The sequence below is a fragment of the Labeo rohita genome, chromosome 15 (assembly GCF_022985175.1).
Source record: "Labeo rohita strain BAU-BD-2019 chromosome 15, IGBB_LRoh.1.0, whole genome shotgun sequence".
NCBI classification, from domain to species: Eukaryota; Metazoa; Chordata; class Actinopteri; order Cypriniformes; family Cyprinidae; genus Labeo; species Labeo rohita.
This window is the reverse complement of record NC_066883.1, coordinates 19,451,536-19,473,137: the sequence shown is the minus strand read 5'-3', so window position 1 is coordinate 19,473,137 and position 21,602 is coordinate 19,451,536. Positions and strand designations below refer to the sequence as shown.

At 34.4% G+C, this 21,602-nt stretch overlaps 1 protein-coding gene and 2 long non-coding RNA genes across 3 annotated transcripts in view; 2 read left to right on the top strand and 1 right to left on the bottom strand.

The window, feature by feature from the left end:
- Positions 1-557: 557 nt before the first annotated feature.
- On the bottom strand, positions 558-11,193 carry LOC127177559 (uncharacterized). The gene is made up of 3 exons (XR_007829246.1): positions 11,010-11,193; positions 839-953; positions 558-610 (listed from the first exon to the last, which is right to left on the bottom strand). It is a non-coding gene; the product is annotated as an uncharacterized LOC127177559 (long non-coding RNA).
- LOC127177558 (uncharacterized) lies at positions 4,067-7,125 on the top strand. The gene is made up of 5 exons (XR_007829245.1): positions 4,067-4,215; positions 5,572-5,654; positions 6,293-6,345; positions 6,475-6,588; positions 6,723-7,125. It is a non-coding gene; the product is annotated as an uncharacterized LOC127177558 (long non-coding RNA).
- A 98-nt stretch (positions 11,194-11,291) lies between the features above and the next one.
- Positions 11,292-21,602, top strand: part of tada2a (transcriptional adaptor 2A) — a 28,078-nt gene continuing 17,767 nt past the window's right edge. The window contains exons 1-8 of the mRNA XM_051129956.1: positions 11,292-11,548; positions 13,546-13,652; positions 13,756-13,815; positions 14,054-14,145; positions 17,559-17,722; positions 19,204-19,292; positions 19,393-19,465; positions 20,861-20,924. Of these exons, the coding sequence (XP_050985913.1) occupies positions 11,524-11,548; positions 13,546-13,652; positions 13,756-13,815; positions 14,054-14,145; positions 17,559-17,722; positions 19,204-19,292; positions 19,393-19,465; positions 20,861-20,924 (674 nt within the window). The 5' untranslated portion in view covers positions 11,292-11,523. The remainder of the gene's footprint in view (positions 11,549-13,545; positions 13,653-13,755; positions 13,816-14,053; positions 14,146-17,558; positions 17,723-19,203; positions 19,293-19,392; positions 19,466-20,860; positions 20,925-21,602) is intronic.

The window sequence follows — 21,602 nt, the reverse complement described above, 5'->3', positions numbered from 1 at the left end:
TTTTTCCAGTTATTTTAGACACCTCTTTTCTCCATGCAGCTTTGATCCTCTTTTCTGGATTTATTCCAATAAAGTATCTGAAAAATAAGAGGAGAAGAGCTTCAGAACATATTCTTGTGTATAATTTGATTTGATCAAATTAAACTTTACAACTAAAAACTAGTCGATAATTAACTGAAGTCTCGGAATACACTGCACAAGTCATACATGCTGCATTTATAATAAATGGATTCTGGTATGAGGCACATTAAGGTGGATCTTTTCCTGATAATAGAAACTAGTGTCAGTCTGGAGCGTGAGCTTTGTTTTAGTGAAACAAAATGCAGACATATACTTACCAAGAAGGTAACAAGCTAGGAGTCATAGACAGGTTACCCATTTTCTCAAGGTCAGAAGGAGTGGCAGACATCTATTAGTAAAGAAAACAATTTAAAATGGCTCACAGTATCTGCAAATGACTAAAAAACTACTTGTTGCAATATTCTACAGAGGTAATAAAACAATTATACACAGAGTAGAATTCAAAAATGATAATTTTCTTATTTACTTGCCCGTATGCTGATTTAAACTCTGATGATGCAATAGATGATATTTAATGGAGATTTGATGTCTGTTTGTCCCAACAATGCAAAAGAAAATGGGGACCAAACTTTAATACCAACAGACACGCAGTAAACAGAGGATAAAGGTAATTAATCGCATGATTTAGCCAGTTATCTGAAGTGATTCAATTTGTTCAGGTGAAAACAATTTTGCATTTTGCAATGCCAGTTTCTAATTTGTGGTTCTTTGGTCTGATATTTTGATATCAGACAAAATTACTGGTATTTAATCATACCTTTATGTTCCTTTTGGAGCTCGAAGGTTTGGGTCCTACTGGTCTTCCACTGTATGGGCAAAACAGATATCAGTTCTCCACGACAGTATCTTCAGTTGTCCTTCAAGAGAAAGTCCTATGAGTTTGAGACAACATAAGGTTGAGTAAATAATGAGATAACCATTTTTAGGTGAATGATTTCTTGAACAAACAATAGGCAAACTTACATTTTCTTAAAGAATGAGTCATTTGCTTCTCTACAATGTCAGCCTTTGAACTACAAGGATAATGTATAATTTACATAATGTAAAGAATAGATAGCTTCTAGGTAGGGCTGACACTCCTGTGGTAACTTGCTAATTAAAACATGGTCATAAATCCAATTTAAATCCCAAAAGTTTAATTGGATGTTTAAACGTTAACTTTTAAAAAGAAATTAGTACTTTAGAAATAAAACAATAAAAAGGAAGAGCTGCAAAATGACCTTGTGCAGATAAACCAAAATGTCTTACTATGTGCACATGTACAAGGGAAAATATTGTATTATGCTGCTAAACAACAGTGTCATACTGTTGCTGGTCAACATATCCCACAATGCTTCACAAAATACAGTAACTTATTGTTATTATATGAAAACAGCATTTTACTGTTAAATTTCCTTGTGAATTTACAGGAATTTTTTACAGTGTAGGAAGAATGGGAATTTTGTAGTGTGTAAAAATGGTAAAGTATCCTCAATTTGCAAATTATTATTGGATTAATTCACTTGTGTTAAGTGAATTTGAGTATTATTCATTATTAATAAATACTAACAATATGTTGCAATAAAGTTATTAACAATAAAACAATATTAACAATAACGTTTCGATCTCAATTCAGTGTCAATTCATATGTATATATTGTACATATAAGAGGATAGAAATATTTTTTTTAGCACCATTTTAATCTTTTCTTAGGTTAAAATTAGTATTTGCTTGCATTAATTTATATTCAAAGTTATTAACTTTTTTTTAATTTTCACATTTAAAAAACCTAGTGTTTAATCATGTCTAAATATTTATTAAAATTCAACACTTAAAAATTAGTCAGCAGGTATGACCTGCAATACTCTTTAGAAACTAGACTAGTAAATACATGTATATTTATTAAACAGCCAAACAGGTACCTAGTGGGTAAACCATGGTATTACAAATGATTATCCCACCACAAAATGACTATAATTTGCCTTTTTGCATTGGAATTTAAAAGCCTTTTCTCTATTTTAACCTTAAATACTACACTATAGTTGAGGTCAAAAGTTTACATCCCCCTTTCAGAATCTGCAAAATGTTAATTATTCAGATCCGGGGGGGGGTCCGAAAACCAGTCTGTATCTGGTATGACAACCATTTGCCTCACATAATAAAACACATCTCCTACGCATAGAGTTGATCAGGTTGTTGATTGTGGCCTGTGGAATGTTGGTCCACTCCTCTTCAATGGTTGTGCGAAGTTGCTGGATATTGGCAGAAACTGGAACACGCTGTCGTATACGCTGATCCAGAGCATCCAAAGCATGCTCAGTGGGTGACATGTCGGGTGAGTATGCTGGCCAGGCAAGAACTGGGATGTTTTCAGCTTCCAGGAATTGTGTACAGATCCTTGCAACATGGGGCTGTGCATTATCATGCTGCAACATGAGGTGATGGTCGTGGATGAATGGCACAACAATGGGCCTCAGGATCTCATCACGGTATCTCTGTGCATTCAAACCCACACAACGCCATACACACTGTCTGCCATCTGCCCTGTACAGTGAAAACCGGGATTCATCCGTGAAGAGAACACCTTTCCAAAGTGCCAATGCCATCGAATGTGAGCATTTGCCCACTCAAGTCGGTTACGACAACGAACTGCATTCAGGTCGAGACCCCGATGAGGACGACGAGCATGCAGATGAGCTTCCCTGAGACGGTTACTGACAGTTTGTGCAGAAATTCTTTGGTTATGCAAACCGATTGCTGCAGCAGCTGTCCGGGTGACTGGTGTCAGACGATCTTCGAGGTGAAGATGCTGGATGTGGAGGTCCTGGGCTGGTGTGGTTACACGTAGTCTGCGGTTGTGAGGCCGGTTGGATGACTGCCAAATTCTCTGAAACGCCTTTGGAGATGGCTTATGGTAGAGAAATTAACATTCAATTCATGGGCAACAGCTCTGGTGGACATTCCTGCAGTCAGCATGCCAATTGCACGCTCGCTCAAAACTTGCGACATCTGTGGCATTGTGCTGTGTCATAAAACTGCACATTTTAGAGTGGCCTTTTATTGTGGCCAGCCTAAAGCACACCTGTGCAATAATCATGCTGTCTAATCAGCATCTTGATATGCCACACCTGTGAGGTGGATGGATTATCTCGGCAAAGGAGAAGTGCTCACTAACACAGATTTAAACAGATTTGTGAACAATATTTGATAGAAATAGGCTTTTTGTGTACATAGAAAATCTTTGAGTTCAGCTCATGAAAAATGGGAGCAAAAACAAAAGTGTTTCGTTTATAATTTTGGTCAGTGTATTTATTCAAATTAAATTCAAAATGTTTCCGAATTAATCAGTGTATTCAAAACTGTTATGGATTTCAAATAGTTTTTAATAACATTTTTTTTCCCCACTCAAAAGAAGTTAGGCTGATATGTGGAGATGTTGGGCACATGACTGATTTCATTACCCGGATGTCTAGCTCATATTAAGGTTGAGGTTGGGTGGCATTCGAAATCAAAGTAAAGCTAAAAGAGCAAAACTCACTCCAAGCTATACTCATTAAACTTTTTAAGTCATTATTTGATGATTATAGATCTGTATTTTCAAAAATTATATAAGAATATCTGTAATTTAGAAGAAACATTTGTAGTAAATGTGCAAAGATCTGCACGGACTGTTGCGGATAATACGAAGTCAGCAATAATGCCTTAATTTTATTAGTCATAATCAAAACCATAAATGCAACAGAGAAACAAAAACAGGAAATGTCCCAGCCATTTTATTCACTTCAGCTTCAATGGAAACCATTTGCTGTTTGCTGCAGAAATGACAGTCATCAGACTAAAAGAGTACTGGGATTATTTCAAGCAACACTGTTTATTGTACACTGGTTGGATATAAGGAGTTAAAGACAACAGATGGCTGACAGAAGAAATATTTTTTAACAAACCCCACACCATTAAGGGAGGAACCAAGAAGAGACCAGCACAGAACAAATCTGTCCTGAATGGACAAAAATAAAGTGAACTCTATAGAAGCATGTGAACTTTTTACAAGTTTACAAGAGAAAAACTAATTCTGTTATGTACAGGTATAAACTAAATTTCTAAACAGGAATTTTTAGGAACAGGAACTTCCAGACATACGGCGTGACACAGAAGGTAGGAGAAAACTCAACAACAAATATTTCTTATTAATTTTGTTTCATTAGAATATCAGAAGAGAATTTGGATTTCCCTCGTGTTGTAAAAGAATGAATAGCATGTTATCTGTAGACAGTAAGCAAAAAGTTACATTTGGACGTCTCGATACGTATGACGTCATGTTGCGCGCGACCTAAACTATTCTGGATAGCTCAACAATGGCGTTGACATTTGTCCAAGATGAACAGGTACAATTTTTAATACAACCATGTAGTCCAAAAAGGTTTTTTTTTTCAAAATAGGTAGAGGAAGAGTAGACCTGTTGCAAATTTTTCTTAAAAGCATGTAAAGAAATTAAGTTTACTGTTAGCTTTTGCTTGTAGTGTCTCACATGGCGTAAACACGGCCATGTTTGTCAACATTTTCTGTTCATCACGATAATTTTTAGCCCCTGTGTAATGACTAAAGTGATGACAATTGCGTTATATGCTTGACTTCTCTACCGCTGCTACTTAGGCATGATTCATTGAGCCATTTTGTTGTCATATTGCATTAGTTAGCCGTTTGAGTCATTCCGGGTTTACAAAACCACGGTTACGACTGGAGATCTACGACTACCTGTATAAAAAGCTAGTGCAAAATTATTGTTAATAATCCTCAAACCTTCACAAAGGCCATTCCATTTGGTTAATTTTTCTCTTTTTTTTTTACTTCTGTACAGTAGTAAAGTATCCCAGTGTACACAATTCAAAACATAGCATTATTTTTAGTATTATTTTAGTCACAAACATTGCATGCACAAAAATTACCTGTAATAATAGGGCCTCAAATATATAAAGGTTTTGACTATACTGTAAATCATAATTTATAGAGCATTTCATTTTTAAATATCTGCCTTAAATCAATCTTTTTAAATGTGTTGTTATTTGATGCCATTATATTCTTAAGGTGCATTACATTTAGCATTGTTCAGCGAATCTGTGCAGGTGAATTCCAGTAATTTCAACAGGAATCCATGCAATAGCTAATTTTGTGGAGATTTTGCAATAGATTTAACCATTGCAAACCATTTGTTTTTTTAAAGTCGCTTCTGTGTAAGCTGTGCATCATATCATTTCTATACTATTGCCAATAGATAAATGATGTTTTTTGCCTGCAAAATTTTGCAGATATTTCATTATTGTGATTATGACTTCTGAAGTCCAAGAGAACACATGTAACGTTAATTTAATGACATAGTTTTCATTAGTTATTGCTTGTCAAAAGTAAAAAAATGTTCATGTGTTACACAGCTGTTGCATCTCTACTGAAAAACAAACCCAGATTCCCTAGGCTGTAAATATAAAGGCTTTGTCTGTTTGTGTTTTATTAAAGGTTTCTGTCCAATGTCAGGACAATCCTTATGGATTTAACGGTGTGATTGTGTTTGAAGATGAAACCTATGGCATGAGCCAAGGGTAGGACTATAAAATGAATTAAAAGAACATCATGCACTGCAAACACTTGTTTTTAAAGGTATATTTTACCTAAAAATGCAAATTTGCTAAGAATTTACTCATCCTCGGGTTATCAAATTTGTAGATGAGTTTGTTTCTTCATTAGAACAGATTTTGAGATATTTAACATTGCATCACTACCTCACCACCAGTGGATCCTCTGCAGTGAATGGGGTCACAATGAGCAATGTTATGGACACAGGTTGTGTGTTTTACCCGGAAGCAGTCTGAAGATAAAAACATCTTGATGGATTTGTTTTTTACAACCACATAGCTTTACGCTTCATAAGACATCAACTTATAGGCTGGAGGTGTGTGGATTATTGTGATGTTTTTATCAGCTGTTCAGCCTGATGGCACCCATTCACTGCAGAGGATCCAATATTGAGCAAATTACGTAATTCAAACAAACTCATCTACATCTTGGATAGCCTGAGAGTGAGAACATTTTTAGCAAATTTACATTTTTGGACAAAGTATTTTTAAAAAAAAAAAACTAGGTGTGCAGTCTATTGTAATTGCTAATATTTGCTTTCTGAATATTTGTCTTCCATAGAATGGACTTTTTTGAGTCAACTTTTTTTTTCTCTTTGCAACAGACGTGGAAATGGCTTTAGTGCTGGAGTTATTATTGAAGACCATTGGAATCATGGTAATATTTTCATTTATTTATCTGTTCATTCTCTAATGATGAGAAACATCATCTCTTAGAAAGTGCAAGTCTATTCACTATTTATTTGTAATGAACACTTTAAATTCCACATTATCTGTTCTAAATCAGCTTGGCCATCTCGTCAAATGCTGCTAGTGAGTGTTGCAGTTACTGTTATATCGGCCCCAATGAACGACCCACCCAGCTAGGAGGTTGTCACATGGACCCATCCTTTTACTGATGGTGAGACATTAGACATATTAGTATTTCTGCAAAGTGAAATAAGATTTAGGACAACCAAATGCAAACCTACTGCAGTATGGCACATTATCTAATGATGAAACGAATGCACTGATTGGTTCTCCTGGTTGCTGCAGGTTACATCTTGCAACCCATTATGGATGGAGAGGGAAGGGGTCTCAGCTTTGGCATAGAGATCAACAACCCGAGGACGAGAAGAATTGACATCTGAAGGAAAAGAAAAAAGCTGGAAGCAGGAAGAGGAAAAGATCCCGTCATGCTAGACATTAGAAGAGATAAAGAAGAATTGACCTAGGTCAAACGTTTATAAAATGGGTATACGGTAGGGATGTCACAATACTCAATATAATATCGAACCGTTCGGTACGACATCCACGGTTCAATGCGTGCTTGTGAATTGCAGTTTTTCGGTTTTGCATTTAAATAACGTCCTTGTTTTATTTTTTCGGGGAATTTGCTGTATGTGTGCCCGCGATTTCACGTGCTGAAATGAGGAAACGCTTCCCCGCTTATATTTGAAAAAGCAACACACGCAGAGCATCTTCCATTATAATAACATCCAATGATAAGCCTTTCTAAACCTGTTGTCCAGAAAAGCTATAAAAACAAAAGTTATAAAAACATTATAACTCATTTTTGATTCACAACATCAGTCGAGTGTTTGAAATAACTTCCTTGTGTGATCTGATGTGGATTCTTATCACAGAATGAGGCAGACAATAAATTCTATACTCATATTCAATGTATGTCGATTAGCAATGGCTTATGAAAATACCTGAGATGGCTTGAAGAACACCGATAAACCATATATTATTGTAGACGAGTGTTTATTGTCCTTACATTTCATTATTCAAAACGTTTAACGTTATATCTTGTTTTTAGTAAGTTACAGCAATAGCAATGTTTTTTTATCCATATTAGAGAAACTGGAACGGAATGTCATCAGCGCTACTTCTTTGACGCATATGTGGTTTTTTTTTTGGGTTTTTTTTGCACGAGGGCACCCTCTGACATCCAGTATGAATGAAACCCATTCTATTTTGGGTAAAAATTGAAAAAAAAATACCTCTTTCAAAAGAAAAAATAAGCAGACCTATACTAAACCACACTTCTTCTAGTGTACATAGGTTTACGGGAGTATTTTGTTAATTTGTTCCAAAAAAAACCCACACTGAAGTGGCAAGATATCAGAACCGAACCAAACCGAAAACCGTGGTTAACCGAGGTACGTATTGAACCGTGGACTAACTGTGTTGTTGCATCCCTAGTATACGGTGACATTTACCATTTGGTGACTTTGTGTGTTAACTATCAAAATATGTTTTGTGTGTGTGTGTGTGTGTGTGTGTTTAGTAACAAAATATGCTTTCAAAATACTAATCCTCAGCTGAAGTGTTAAAAGGATAATTAAACAAAAAATGAAAATTACCCCATGATTTACTCACCCTCAAGCCATTCTAGGTGTATATGACTTTCTTCTTTCAGACGAATACAATCTGAGTCATATTAATAAATGTCCTGGCTCTTTCAAGCTTTATAATGCCAGTGAATGGCTGTTGAGATCTTAAAGCCCAAAAAGGTGCATCCATCCATCATAAATAGTGCTCCACATGGGGGTTTAATATAGGCCTTCTGAAGTGAATCAATGCGTTTGTGTAGGAAAAATATCCGTATTTAAAAAAATCACTGCTATTATAAAGCCTGGAAGAGCCAGGACCCAGTACATTTTTTTTAATATAACCCATTTTTTTTCATCTGAAAGAAGAAAGTAATATACACCTAGGATGGCTTGAGGGTGGGTAAATCATGGGGTTGTTTTCTTTTTTGGATGAACTATCCCTTTAAGGCCTATTCACACCAAGAATAATAACTATAAGAACAAAATCATTAGAATCACCTTCAGGACAATTTTTTCAAGTTTTTTCAAAGCACAATGGGTTGTGGGCAATACAGCCATAGTACAACTGGTACAGCAAAATAAATGTGGGTGGGTCCTCCCCCCAGAAAAATTACTGGAGTATATGTCATTTTCTGTAGTATGGTGCCTTTTATTATGCATATTGCCTCTATCCAGTAAAGTAACAACCAAATGGCAACCTCCCGGTCTCCCTCTTGAAGCCAACATGGCAGTGACTAAAACTGCAATTCATCGACTGGCCACTAGAGACTGGCTGCAAAAGGGAGTCAATCCCATAGACTCCCCATGTTAAAATGCCCAACTTCACAGCAGAAAAAAATATGTTTACAGCCTGGTACAAAAATTGGTTTTGGTCTATATAGCTAATTTTGCCCTTCATGTCAACTGTGAGGGGGGTGAATTTTTTTATAACTCATCTGTTTAATTTATATTAAGCCTTAAAGTTCTGCATAATTTAGGGCGTGGCCACTTGAGTGACAGGTGGATTGCCGCTGCTGTCACCACCGTCGCGCTAGGCGGGTGTGGTTTCAGCAACCAGCTCAACCCACGTCCCGCCTATTTATAATTTTCGATTATCCGTGAGTGACGTGCAATGACGCGATTCCAAGATGGCGATGGCTGACTCCCGCCCACTAAGAGCTTCAAAAATGCCAAGTACTGCTCACTGCAGAGCCAAATGGCCTCCAGCTCCCCCTCTCTGGAGGTCCAGCTCCACCTCTGTGTGAACTAATGGGTGGAGTTAGGGTTAGAATAGGGTGTGGTTAGGTGTCTATCTCCACCCATTACCTCCAGCGAGGGTGAGCTGGAGCTCCAGCTCCTCCCATCTGGCTCTGCAGCGACCACCCTCTCAAAAATGCTCTTCAGAAATCTACGGGTGACGTCACGGACACTACGTCCATGTTTTTTACAGTCTATGGTAACAACACCACAAAAGACGGCCGTTAGAATGCGTTTCCGGTGGTGTAAGCGGTAAGGCGAATAGCTAGTGCTTTTTAATGCAAACGACCCAAGTTCACTTCCGCCTGTTGCCGAAATCGATCTTTTGCTTTTTCACATCTTATTTTACATCGGAAAGGCATTTGTTTTCAATAAAAATAAAAATCAAGGAAATAATCGAAAAGTTTGAATAAAGTATCGGGTAGGCTTAGGTGTATCTGAGCAACAGATACGCTCAGATGCTTTGTTTACTTTGCTGTGTTACAGGAGTGCAGCAGGCGCGAATATTCCCTAAACACACCTAGTACAGACAGCGATTCGGTCAGGACCGTGGCGCCCGCTTCCTTTGAAATATATTTGATGATTGCACCTGATGCGCCCACTCCCACTCCGTCCACTCCTCCACCCCAGATGCTGCCTGTTCACATGCATGACCACAGAGCTTAATCTATTAGCGCATTCGTCATGTGCAATGAATTTGACTGATGGCGCTCTAAAAAGTGCGCAGACATTCGCAAATTAGAGACGGTAAAAGTGGGTGGGTCCGATATCATTGGTCTTCAAAAGTGGGTGGGTCCTGTCCCACCCGCATTCAATGGTTCCGACGCCCATGAACTGGTAGGTAGACCATCTGGGAACCTCTCATTTTAACATAATACAATTTGGGAACCTTTAGTAGGAATGGGTAAACATGTTAAACATGTTAAGATAATTAATTATTAATAAATATTAACTCCATTAATGACTGTCCTTAAAGTCAATGTGTATGTCTTCAGAGACAGAATGAATATATTCTTCCAAGTCAATTAACTGAAATATTTAATTGATTTTTTTTTTTTTTTTTTTTTTTTTTTTTTGGCATACTGACTACCATTTGTATAACCACAGTTTTACTTCAAGTACCAATGTTGAACCATGGTTAGTGTAGCAAAACAACTGTTAATTTGTGGTTGCTATGTGGTAAAACTATAGTAGCAATGTTATTTGTTTGGTTTTATTTGTAGTTCATTTTCGTAAGGGAAAAGCTTGATATTAAAAATAAGCATATATAGGCTGAAAAACATTTGCACGATTACATTAGCCTTCTGCGGAACATATGTGACCCTGGATCACAAAACCAGTCGTAAGGGTCATTTTTTCAAAATTGAGATTTATACATCCTCTGAAAGCTGAATAAATAAGCTTTTCATTGATGTGAAGTTTGTTAGGATAGGGCGATATTTGGCCCAGATACAGCTATTTAAACATCTGAGGAATCTGAGGGTGCAAAAAAATCAAAATATTGAGAAAATCGATATTTCTTAAAATAATGTTCTTAACAATGTATATTACTAAACAAAAATTAGGTTTTCATACATTTACAGTAGGAATTTTACAAAATATCTTCATGGAACATGATCTTTACTTAATTTCCTAATGATAAAAGAAAAAATATATAATTTTGACCCATGCAATGTATTTTTGGCTATTGCTACCCCAGTGACTTAAGACCGGTTTTGTGGTCCAGGGTCACATATCAGCTAGAAATCCATCAAAACAACGTACTTACGATGATGATCTGGTAGGATAGTGATGAAGATGAAACCAAAAGATCTGGGCAGGTAACCCTGGTACTACGGCACAATATATGTTGTACACCATGCAAGATAAGCTTGATTAGTAAACACTTTAGGGCTCTTTATGTACGGCACTGTATGTTTTTCGGATAAAAATTAATTACACTGTCGAATAGGTCTTCTTGACTCATCCAAAATTACCAAAGAACGGCACACACACACAGGTGCCGCTAGGGGCGCTGTTACAAAATGTCACTTCCCCTCCTCATGTTCATTGAAGGGATCGGCACAGACCCACTGAAGTGTGTTTACATTCTCAGTTCTGTGCTAAATTCAACATTAAATCATTGTTTTCATTTACTCCTTTTAACGATGAAGATTAATCAGCGTAACCGTTAAGTTCCTTTCATCAAAAAGCTGTAAAAATCCCAACTGCTTTTTTAAAAACGGTTGCAAAGAAGAGGAAGGTTTTACAGTTTTTCTTTATCAGACACCCTCATCCGCAGCATGGATCGCCTGGCGTCTTTTGGAAGTAAGTACATCGTTTAGCAAATCAAAGATTTTCAATTCGAGTAAAAGAAACGACTCTGGCATTCGTTACAGAATTTTACCATAGTAATTGCTCATTACTCTGTTACTACCATAGGTCATGCTAAACTGTTTTCTGAGCAAAACATAATGACTACCATACATGTTTACTATGATTTACATAAGACACTCACTAAAATGTCATTCAGTATAACAGTAGTTCATATTACAAAACTCTTGTCAGGCATTTAAATCTTTACCAATCTTTGCTACTCTGCTACAAACCACTGAGTTTTACCCAGTTGTCAGCGAGACGTTTTTATTAATCATTTAAAATATAATGCAATTTAGTATGACCAGTTTTTCTTTTTATGTGTTTTAATAAGCACATGTCAGAGTAAGTGGGTTTATATGTTTATATAAATATGTTATATCTCTAACCTTTTATTTTAACAGAAGTTATTAGAAACATTAAGGTAGACACTTTACTTTCTGTATATTTAAAATCACTTTTTAAAATTTATTTTGACGCAAACACCAAAAATCATCATTGTACCATGATGCCACCCCAGTATTTGCAAAGTTGTAACAGCATTAAAATCAAATGTGACATTCTTATTTAAAATATTTATTTTTTTGTATATATAATGAATAAAATGTAATACATAAAAGTTAAAATGTACAATAAAAGTTGAAATATTTGTATATATATATATATATATATATATACACACTCCCACTCAAAAGTTTTTGAACAGTAAGATTTCTAATGTTTTTAAAGAATTGTCTTCTGCTTACCAAGCCTGAATTTATTTGATTTAAAATACAGCAAAAGCAGTAATATTGTGAAATATTTTTACTATTGAAAATAACTGCTTTCTATTTGAATATATTTTAAAATGTAATTTATATCTGTGATCCAATATAAAGTTTCAGCATCTTTACTCCAGTCTTCAGTGTCACATTATCCATCAGAAATCATTCTAACATGCTGATTTCCTGTCCAAAAAACATTTATAATAATAATAATAATTATTATTATTATTATTATCATCATCATCATCATCATCAATATTTAAAACAGTTGAGTAAATTTTTTTCAGGATTCTTTAATGAATAGATCGAAAGATCAGCATTTATCTGAAATAAAAAAATCGTGACATTATAAACTATACAATTCAAAGCTTGGAGTCAGTATAATTTATTTTATGTATTTATTTTTTTAAAGATATTATAGAAATGAATACTTTTATTTAGCAGGGATGCTTTAAATTGATCAAATGATCATAAAGACATTTCTAAATTTCTATTTCAGATAAATGCTTTTCTTTTGAATTTTCTATTCATCAAAGAAACCTGAAAAAATTATACTCAGCTGTTTTCAACATGATAATAATAATAATAATAAATGTTTTTAAGCAGCAAATCAGAATATTAGAATGATTTCTGAAGGATCAAGTGACTGGAGTAATGATGCTAAAAATTCTGCTTTGAAATCATAGGAATAAATTACATTTTAATATATATTCAAATAGAAATCTGTAATTTTGAATAGTAAAAGTATTTCATAATTTTACCGTTTTTGCTGCATTTGAATGAAATAAATGCAGGCTTGGTGAGTAAGAAAAACATTATAAATCTTACTGTTCAAAAACTTTTGACTAGTAGTGTATATAACAAATATCGTAAATATATATATATTTATAGCAATATATTTTTTAATTGTCAGAATAATATAATTATATTTCTTATTAATTCTGTTTTTCGTTAATGTTATTTTTAAATAATAACTTTACTATAATGCTATAAAGCTATAATGTAACTCTCTAAATGTGTTAAGCATTTTATTAAAATACCATATCATCTGTGTTACGCAGATAACCTGACCTTGCTGACATATTTTAATCAGATAGTATTAAACTGTTAGCATGTTTTTTGGTGTAGGATATATGTCTGTTGAAATGACAACTTAATTCTGTAAATAAATCTCTGTCTTTTTAGATGATCCTTTCGATAAGCCTCCCTGTCGAGGATGTTCCTCGTATCTAGTGGAGCCTTACATTAAATGTGCTGAATGTGGACCGTCACCTTTCCTTCTGTGTCTGCAGGTGAGTCGCTGGATTGAGGGTCTCATTACTGTCTGACTGCATAAATCATATACTGTCACTGTTAAGTCTATGTGTACTATATGATTTCCTCTTTCTGTTGCAGTGCTTTACAAGAGGATACGAGTATAAAAAGCACCAGAGTGACCACAAGTATGAAATCATGGTAAAGAGAGCAGTTTGTATTTGAAAATTATTACACTGAATATAAAAGGTTTATAAGTAATTTTTATTCGCAGGCTGAATAATAGGCTGAATATATTCTTTCAATTTAAGATTTAAATTAACAAGTGCAGATTTATTAATAATAAAACTGTGTAATTCTTTTATGTGTCCCATAACTTGTATTCTGTTCAATCTTGTGCCCATAATTTGCACATTTATTTTAATCTTCTTTCTTTTAGACGTCAGATTTTCCCGTGTTAGAGCCTGGCTGGACTGCGCAGGAGGAGATGGCTCTGTTAGAGGCCGTCATGGACTGTGGTTTTGGTAACTGGTCAGTGTATTTCTTTGCATCATATCTGTAACTCTACTTGGGCTCATTTAGCAGGGTTTCTGCTGGCCTCAAAAAAATTTTGGTAACGCTTTACAATAGCGAACATATTCCAGGGCTCTACAGTGTGATTATGAAAAAATATTTAGGAGCACCATGTGCGACTCGCCCTATCAGCATATTTGTGTTTGCACTGAGGGGAGCTTCAAAAGTTTCTACGTGTTTAAGCAACACTGAGTAATGTATCACGGACATATCTCATGAATCCTTTCATAAACAAAGTGTAGAGAGAGTGTAAATGAGAGACTGATTGTGCAGTGTAGAGAGCTTCGTTGATTATAATGAAACTTAGATAGTTAGATCGCAATGAACTAAGATGAGTGACGGATTTTAAAGGTCCCATATTGTCAAAACTGAAATTTCACAGCTTTTTTCTTGGTAACTGAGGTCTAGGGGCTATGTAACTACCATATAAGTCAATCCACAGTAAAATGCACACAGCCTGCATAAAGTAGCTGTGCCTTTTCACAAGCCGCTGTGACTTCCGTAAAAATGTGACGTCCGAACCAATCAGTCAGCGTCTTTAGTCACCACCCCGAGCACCAACCACCATCCCACTCTCCTTTTGCCAAACCCACAGACAACATTGCGTCCATGCCATTACTGAGCAACAACAACACGGAATCATGTCCCATGATTTGTTCCAGAATTGTTTAATTTGGTTCATTCACACAGTGATTTTCCGGAATTTGTGCGTGCTTTACACACAACCCGTAAAGATCCCCTAAAGACGTGATGTGTAATGCGACGCGTACGTTGCACTAAACTGGCAACAATCTGTGCTTCAGCGCGGTGAGGAACTCCCTGATCGCTGCTTCGTTCCAGTTTGCACATATTTTTTTGCCATGAAGAGTCGCACAATAACATGCATCATCGCTACAACAGCCTTTATGGCATTGGTTCTGGCTTTTGATCACACAGCACTCATTCCGGGACTGACCCCAGCAATGTTACTAGGTTCCCAATCCGGGTGTTTGCATTCACACAGAAGGCACCCTGGCAACTTTCCGGCAATTTTCCGGAATGTGCAATGTGAGAGGCGCTTTACTAAAGCAATAGTTATGTAGCTTATTGCATTCGGTGTTTGAAAAAATAAATAAATAAATAATTACTATTCTGAAACATCCTGTTGAGTATCACCAAGCCACAGCAGGCCACAGCATACATGACCCTAGTTACCTGTGGTTGGCCTGACCGTGTGTCACTCAAAAATCAACAGGCCAATCAGAAGAGAAGCTCATGAATATTAATTAGACGGGCCAAAATCGACCTGTTCTTGACAGAGCTCCTAAGAGAGGCGCTGTAAAAATATATTGAGATAGTTTTTGGCACTTATACCGCAAATACATATTCTTAAGGACATCAACAGCTAAAATAAACCTCCAGAAAGGTGTACAATATGTGACCTTTAATGATTTTTAAGGGAGTTATGTAAATAAGATATTGATTTAATACAACAGGTAAATAAACAAGAGGTTAATATTTAATGACTTACATTGACTATAACACTATTGCCTGATTTTGCTCTATTTCATAATCACAAATAGTTTGAAACAAGAGCCGCTGTATATCTCCATTCAAACACAGTGGTGTTTAGTCTATGAATGAACGTGCGTTTTTAAACGAATCTAGTGAGTCAATGATTCAATTTGCCATTTATAAAGACAGTAACTTGTTTTATTTCTGAATGAATCAGCTGTTTGAACCAATTAAGTGAATAAATGATTCAGTAATTAAATCAGTGACTTGCCGCCACCTACTGGCAGTTGTAGTTTTATTTTTAAAGTATCTTTTCAGTTATTTAAATCATTTAATATTTCTATATTCAGTAGAAATGTAAAAGTTTTTAAACATTAATTTCAACATGAATTTATGAATTTGATTGCATTCATGCCACCTCTGAGCCTCATTAAACATCTGAAAATACACCTACAAGCCACTTTTGTGTTCTTCTGTGCTACCTCTGTAGTACAAATTAGTTGTTTCTATTTAAAAATTTTCAAAAGCTTATAAAATATAATTTAAAAAATTGACATAAAAGATAACATACTTTTAATAAAGTTAGAAAAATGCCATTGCAAAGGTAAAAACAACATTCCCCTGTAAAATACTTTAAGGAGTCATATATCACCTCGTAATGGGAAGGCTAGTTTTTGATCACAAGTGCCCCTAAAAAGAAAAGTAAACATAGAGCCCTGTATTCACTATTAACAAAGATTTTTCCCTTAATAAACTCCCAATTTGCTGCTTATTAATAGTTAACAAGGTAGTTTTGCTAAGGTTAGGTATTGGGTCGTGTTAAGGGGTCTAAAATATGGTCATGCAAAATAAGGCATTAAAATGTGGCTAATAAGTACTAAAAATCAGCCAATATGCTAGGAATATGCATGCTAATAAGCAACTAGTTAATAGTGAGAATTGGACCTTAAAATAAACTGTTACCAAAGTTTTAAGTTAGAGCAGAAAATCAGAAAGTTCATAAAGTTGTGGTATTAAATGTTGCATGCATTGTTAAAAATAAATATCTTTCTAAATACTGTGTTCTGTTTTACAAATAAAAATCCTTAAATCAAAATATTTATTTACTTGCAAAATGAAAATATGACATCTTGTTTTCTTTGAAACTGAACAAAATTGTGTGAGTTTATGCTTGAAATAGAGCTAACATGTGTTAATGGGGTATGAAAACTTGTTCCTCTTTTCAGATATGTTGATTTTGCTAAGCTCATTGGCAGATATTTGTTCTTGTTTCATAATTATAAACTCACTTCATTTTGATAAATTTGACAGAAAAATCTTGTTTTTGTCATTTTGCTTGTATCTTAATTTAGGAATTAAAAACTACAGAAACCCTAAATTGGGTATTTTTTGGTAAAATATGTGATCAGTGTTATTGTTAACTAAAACTATTAAAAATTATTTTGGTTAATTGAAATATTTGTTTTGGAAGTAATTACCTTGTTTAGCAAATCACAGATCTGCTGTTTGAGGGCATGTAACTACCTAGATTTGAAAAAGAAACAGCTTTGACATTTGTCTTGTTGTTGTAAATTTTAATTATTAAAAATTGTTTTGGTTAATTGAAATAAAGTTAATCATTGAAATAAATATATAAAAACTTCAAAAACTTAAATGAGAATTAGAAATGTTGCCAAGTTTAAGCTGAAGTACAAAAATTACGAAAAAATAAAATAAAGCTAAAAATAAATTACTAATACAAAAAAAATATAAAACATGACAAAAGCACATAACAAAATTAATAAATCTTAAAGTAAAATTCAAATGAACACTAAAAATATAAAAGCTAGTTCAAAAATGTAATAAATGCCATATGACACATCTGGGTGTTTCTTCAGGCAGGACGTGGCTTACCAGATGCGCACCAAGACCAAAGAGGAGTGTGAAGGACACTACATGAAGAACTTCATCAACAATCCTCTGTTCTCCTCCACTCTGCTCAGTCTCAGACAGATGGAAGATCATCTTTCCAGGACGGCAGACACAGCCATTCCCTTTAAGCGTAAGTGATCTTCAGAAACATGCTACTGTTCTTTTTTCCCACATTCCGTTATATTTTTTACCAAATTTTTCCATTTTAATTTTTCTAAACTGTTTTAATGGTTAAATGACATTTTATTCATCAAAAAGCATGTCTAATTAATTAAAATTAAATAAATAAATAATATTATTAAATAAATGTAAATATTAAATAAATTAAAATAAACAGCAATTTATTAAAAGTTTAACAAAAATTACCTTTTTAAGACCCTGTGAAATATTTTATTGTAAGTTCAGTTTTGTTTACCACATTCTTTTTTCCATTAAATTTTTGGATTTCATTTTAATAGTGTCATTAAATATTAATAATCAGAAGCATCTATAATTAATTAATTTATTATTATTTCACTTTTTTTTTTCAAGAAATGCTGCATTGTGTATTTATATTTTTCTCCTAAATAAATTAAGGTAAATAATTTGTCTGGTAAATAATGTTTTAATAATAATGTTATTAATAGTAGTAGTATTATAATTACATTAAGTTATATTTCTGTCAGGTTTTCTTCAAGTTAAACCGAACTTTTATTTTGATGGGTTTCTGTGAAGACATTTAAATTTTGTTTGTGTACAGTATGACAGTAGTTTTACTCAAAAGAAATGGTAAAATGCTCATGAAGTGACTCTCAGAACAGTTCTAGAGATTATGTTTATGTGTTCATGTACTCCTATTGAAGCGGCAGAGGCTGAAAACACCATAAGCGTCATTCATTCACACAGAGACATGCAGGATTCATATTTAAACTCTATTTTGTGGTATAATATTCACAAACACTAGTCCATGTCGCATTTTGACTTAAATGTACTGACCTACTTTTGATTTATTCATCCAAATTTGGCAAATTCCATGACATTCCGTGTTAATTCCGATTTTATGACTGGATTCCGCAATTTGATCCGTGTTTTCTGCATTGCAGAAATCATAGGGCCCAATGTTCTGTTCATTCAACTCTAAATATATGTACATACACAAGGTTTGAACAAATTTCTAATCAGTCGAATAAAATGGCAATAAATTGGTACTGTAACAACTGCTAATTTAATGGATATTTTTAATGTAATATTTACTTCTTAATGAACACTACGTGCAGTCCCCTGTGTTCAGTTTGGCTGTGAGTTGCGTTTGAGACAGATTGGATTTGTTGTTATCAGTCAGACCATCTTTTCTGCAGGAAATCTGTTTTGTTTTAATCTGTTGTTCTTTCAGTGTGGCCGTTTGTGTTTGTCATCATGGGCTCAACAGCCCCTGCAGGCGCTGATTTATCACACTTTGGCCAGACAGATAAACAACATGAACACTCGATGTGATTGTCTGATTTATTTTGTTTTTAAGGCAAATAAACACAAAGAGAAACCATTCTACAATATTGAAACTGATGATTGGTGTTTGTTTGTAGTATAAATGTCTTTTAAAGCAGTTGTAGTTAAGGGTTGTGTCTTTTTCAGCCACTGATGATCCTCCAAGACCTTCGTTTGACTCTCAGCTGTCCAGAGATATGGCTGGATACATGCCGGCTCGAGCAGACTTCATGGAGGTGATGAGCGATCTATGCTTAATGTTCTGTCTGTTGAAAAGAAATGAATTTGTACATTATTCAAATCAACCCCCTTCTCTTTGTCTCTGTGTAAAACTAGGAGTTTGATAATTATGCTGAATGGGATTTGAAAGATATCGACTTTGTTGATGATGACTCTGATATTCTTCATTGTAAGTGGAACAATACAGAAATATGATAATCTGTTCTCTCATTTTATTAAAATGAAATGTGGTTCCTACAGTAATGTGCTGAAACACTCCTTGGCAGCTGCAGAGCATCATAATAGCATGGACTGCACTGGACAGATCACATTTTCTTCATAACAAGTTATAATCAGAATTTGTCAAATAAAGTTCTTAACAATGCATATTACTAATCAAAAATTAAGTTTTGATATATTTACAGCAGGAATTTTACAAATTATCTTCATGGAACATGATCTTTACTTAATATCCTAATGATTTTTGGCATAAAACAAAAATCAATAATTTTGACCCATACAATGTATTTTTGGCTATTGCTACAAATATACCCCAGCGACTTAAGACTGGTTTTGTGGTCCTAGGTCACATATGTAATTTTTTTTTACTTACACTGCTGTTCAAAAGTTTGGGAAGTCTTTTCTGCTCATCAGGGTTTTATTTATTTGGTTAAAAATACAGAAAAAACAGTCATATTGTGAAATATTTTTGCAATTTAAAAGTGTGCTTTCCTATTTTAATATACTTTAAAATACAATTTATTCCTGTGATGCAAAGCTGAATTTTCAGCATCATTGCTCCAGTCTTTAGTGTCAAATGATCCATCCATATGTTGATTTATTATCAATGTTGGAAAATGTTGTGATTTTCTATAAATTTATTTATTTATTTTTTTGCAACCTGTGATGCTTTTTTCAGGATTCTTCAATGAGTAAAACATTAAAAAGAACAGCATTTAATTAAAATAGAAATATTTTCTAACAACTGTTCACAGTTTGGGGTTAGTAATTTTTTTTCTTTCTTTTCTTGTTTGAAAGATATTAATACCTTTATTCAGCAAGGAGGTGTTAAATTGATCAAAAGAGTTTTGTTTTGAATAAAAGCTGTTCTTTTGAACCAAAGAATCCTGGAAAAATGATCACCGGTTCCAAAAAATATATAAAATATTAATTGTGTCCAACAATGATAATAAATCAGCATATCAGAATGATATCAGAATGATTTCTGAAGGACCGTGTGACATTAAAGACTGGAGTAATGGCTGATCAATTCATCTTTGCATCACAGGAATAAACTGTATTTTAAAGTATAAAAAAATAGAAAACTGTTATTTTAAATTGCAATAATAATTAACAATATTACAGTTTTTTTCCTGTTTGTATGAGCAAATAAATGCAGCCTTAATGAGCATTTTTAAAAAACATTACAAATCTTCCTGATTACAAACTTTTTAAAACAGTATTCAGTTTACTTCAGCAAATTGAGAATTTGCATGTATTAATGATTTGTTTTCTTTGTAAATGTTAATGGAATCACAGTACAATGAATGCTGATTTGTTTTTTTGTTTTCCATACATTTTTCAGCCTTGAAGGTTGCAGTCGTTGACATTTATCACTCCAGACTGAAGGAGAGACAGAGGAGAAAAAAGTAAGTAGCAAAACACACACATTGTACTGCCATAAAATAACCACTAGAGGGCCTAATTTGACTATTAAATTAAATCTAAAATTGTAGCATCCTTTTTATTTCCATTTAAATATGTTTCGCAATAAACAAAATATAAACTGCACAGTTAGAGTAACTACTAATTAAAGAATCAAATCAAATTATCACATGCATATGCAACCCACTGACATGCATTACTAAGTTCATCATCTGGTATGTTAAAATGTAACCTAATCCATAGCAACTGGTCAGCCAGCCTGATTTTCCCTTGCACAAACACAAACAGCTCTAGTGGTAACAGTAACAGTGTGTAAATCAGCATTAATGAGCCCTGGCTGCCCTGTAAAGGACTAGTGGTATGTGTGTGAGCTTGACCTCAGCTCTGTGCTGAAGTGGAGACGCAGCTGTCGTCTGAGATCTCCTGCAGAGCGGCAAACAGTCCAGTGACCCGCCGCTTCCACACAACATCTGAGACCAGCATACCAGACGCCACTTTCCCCAAACACACACCATAGATGAGATGCTTTTGATAAAACATAGCCCTCAGCACATAATGCCAAGCGTGGTTAAATAAGCAGCAAACCAAGGCTGTGCATTACAGTCGTTTTACCACGGTTAAGTCACGTTTACTGTCTTCTCAATTCAATTATCTGTGACATA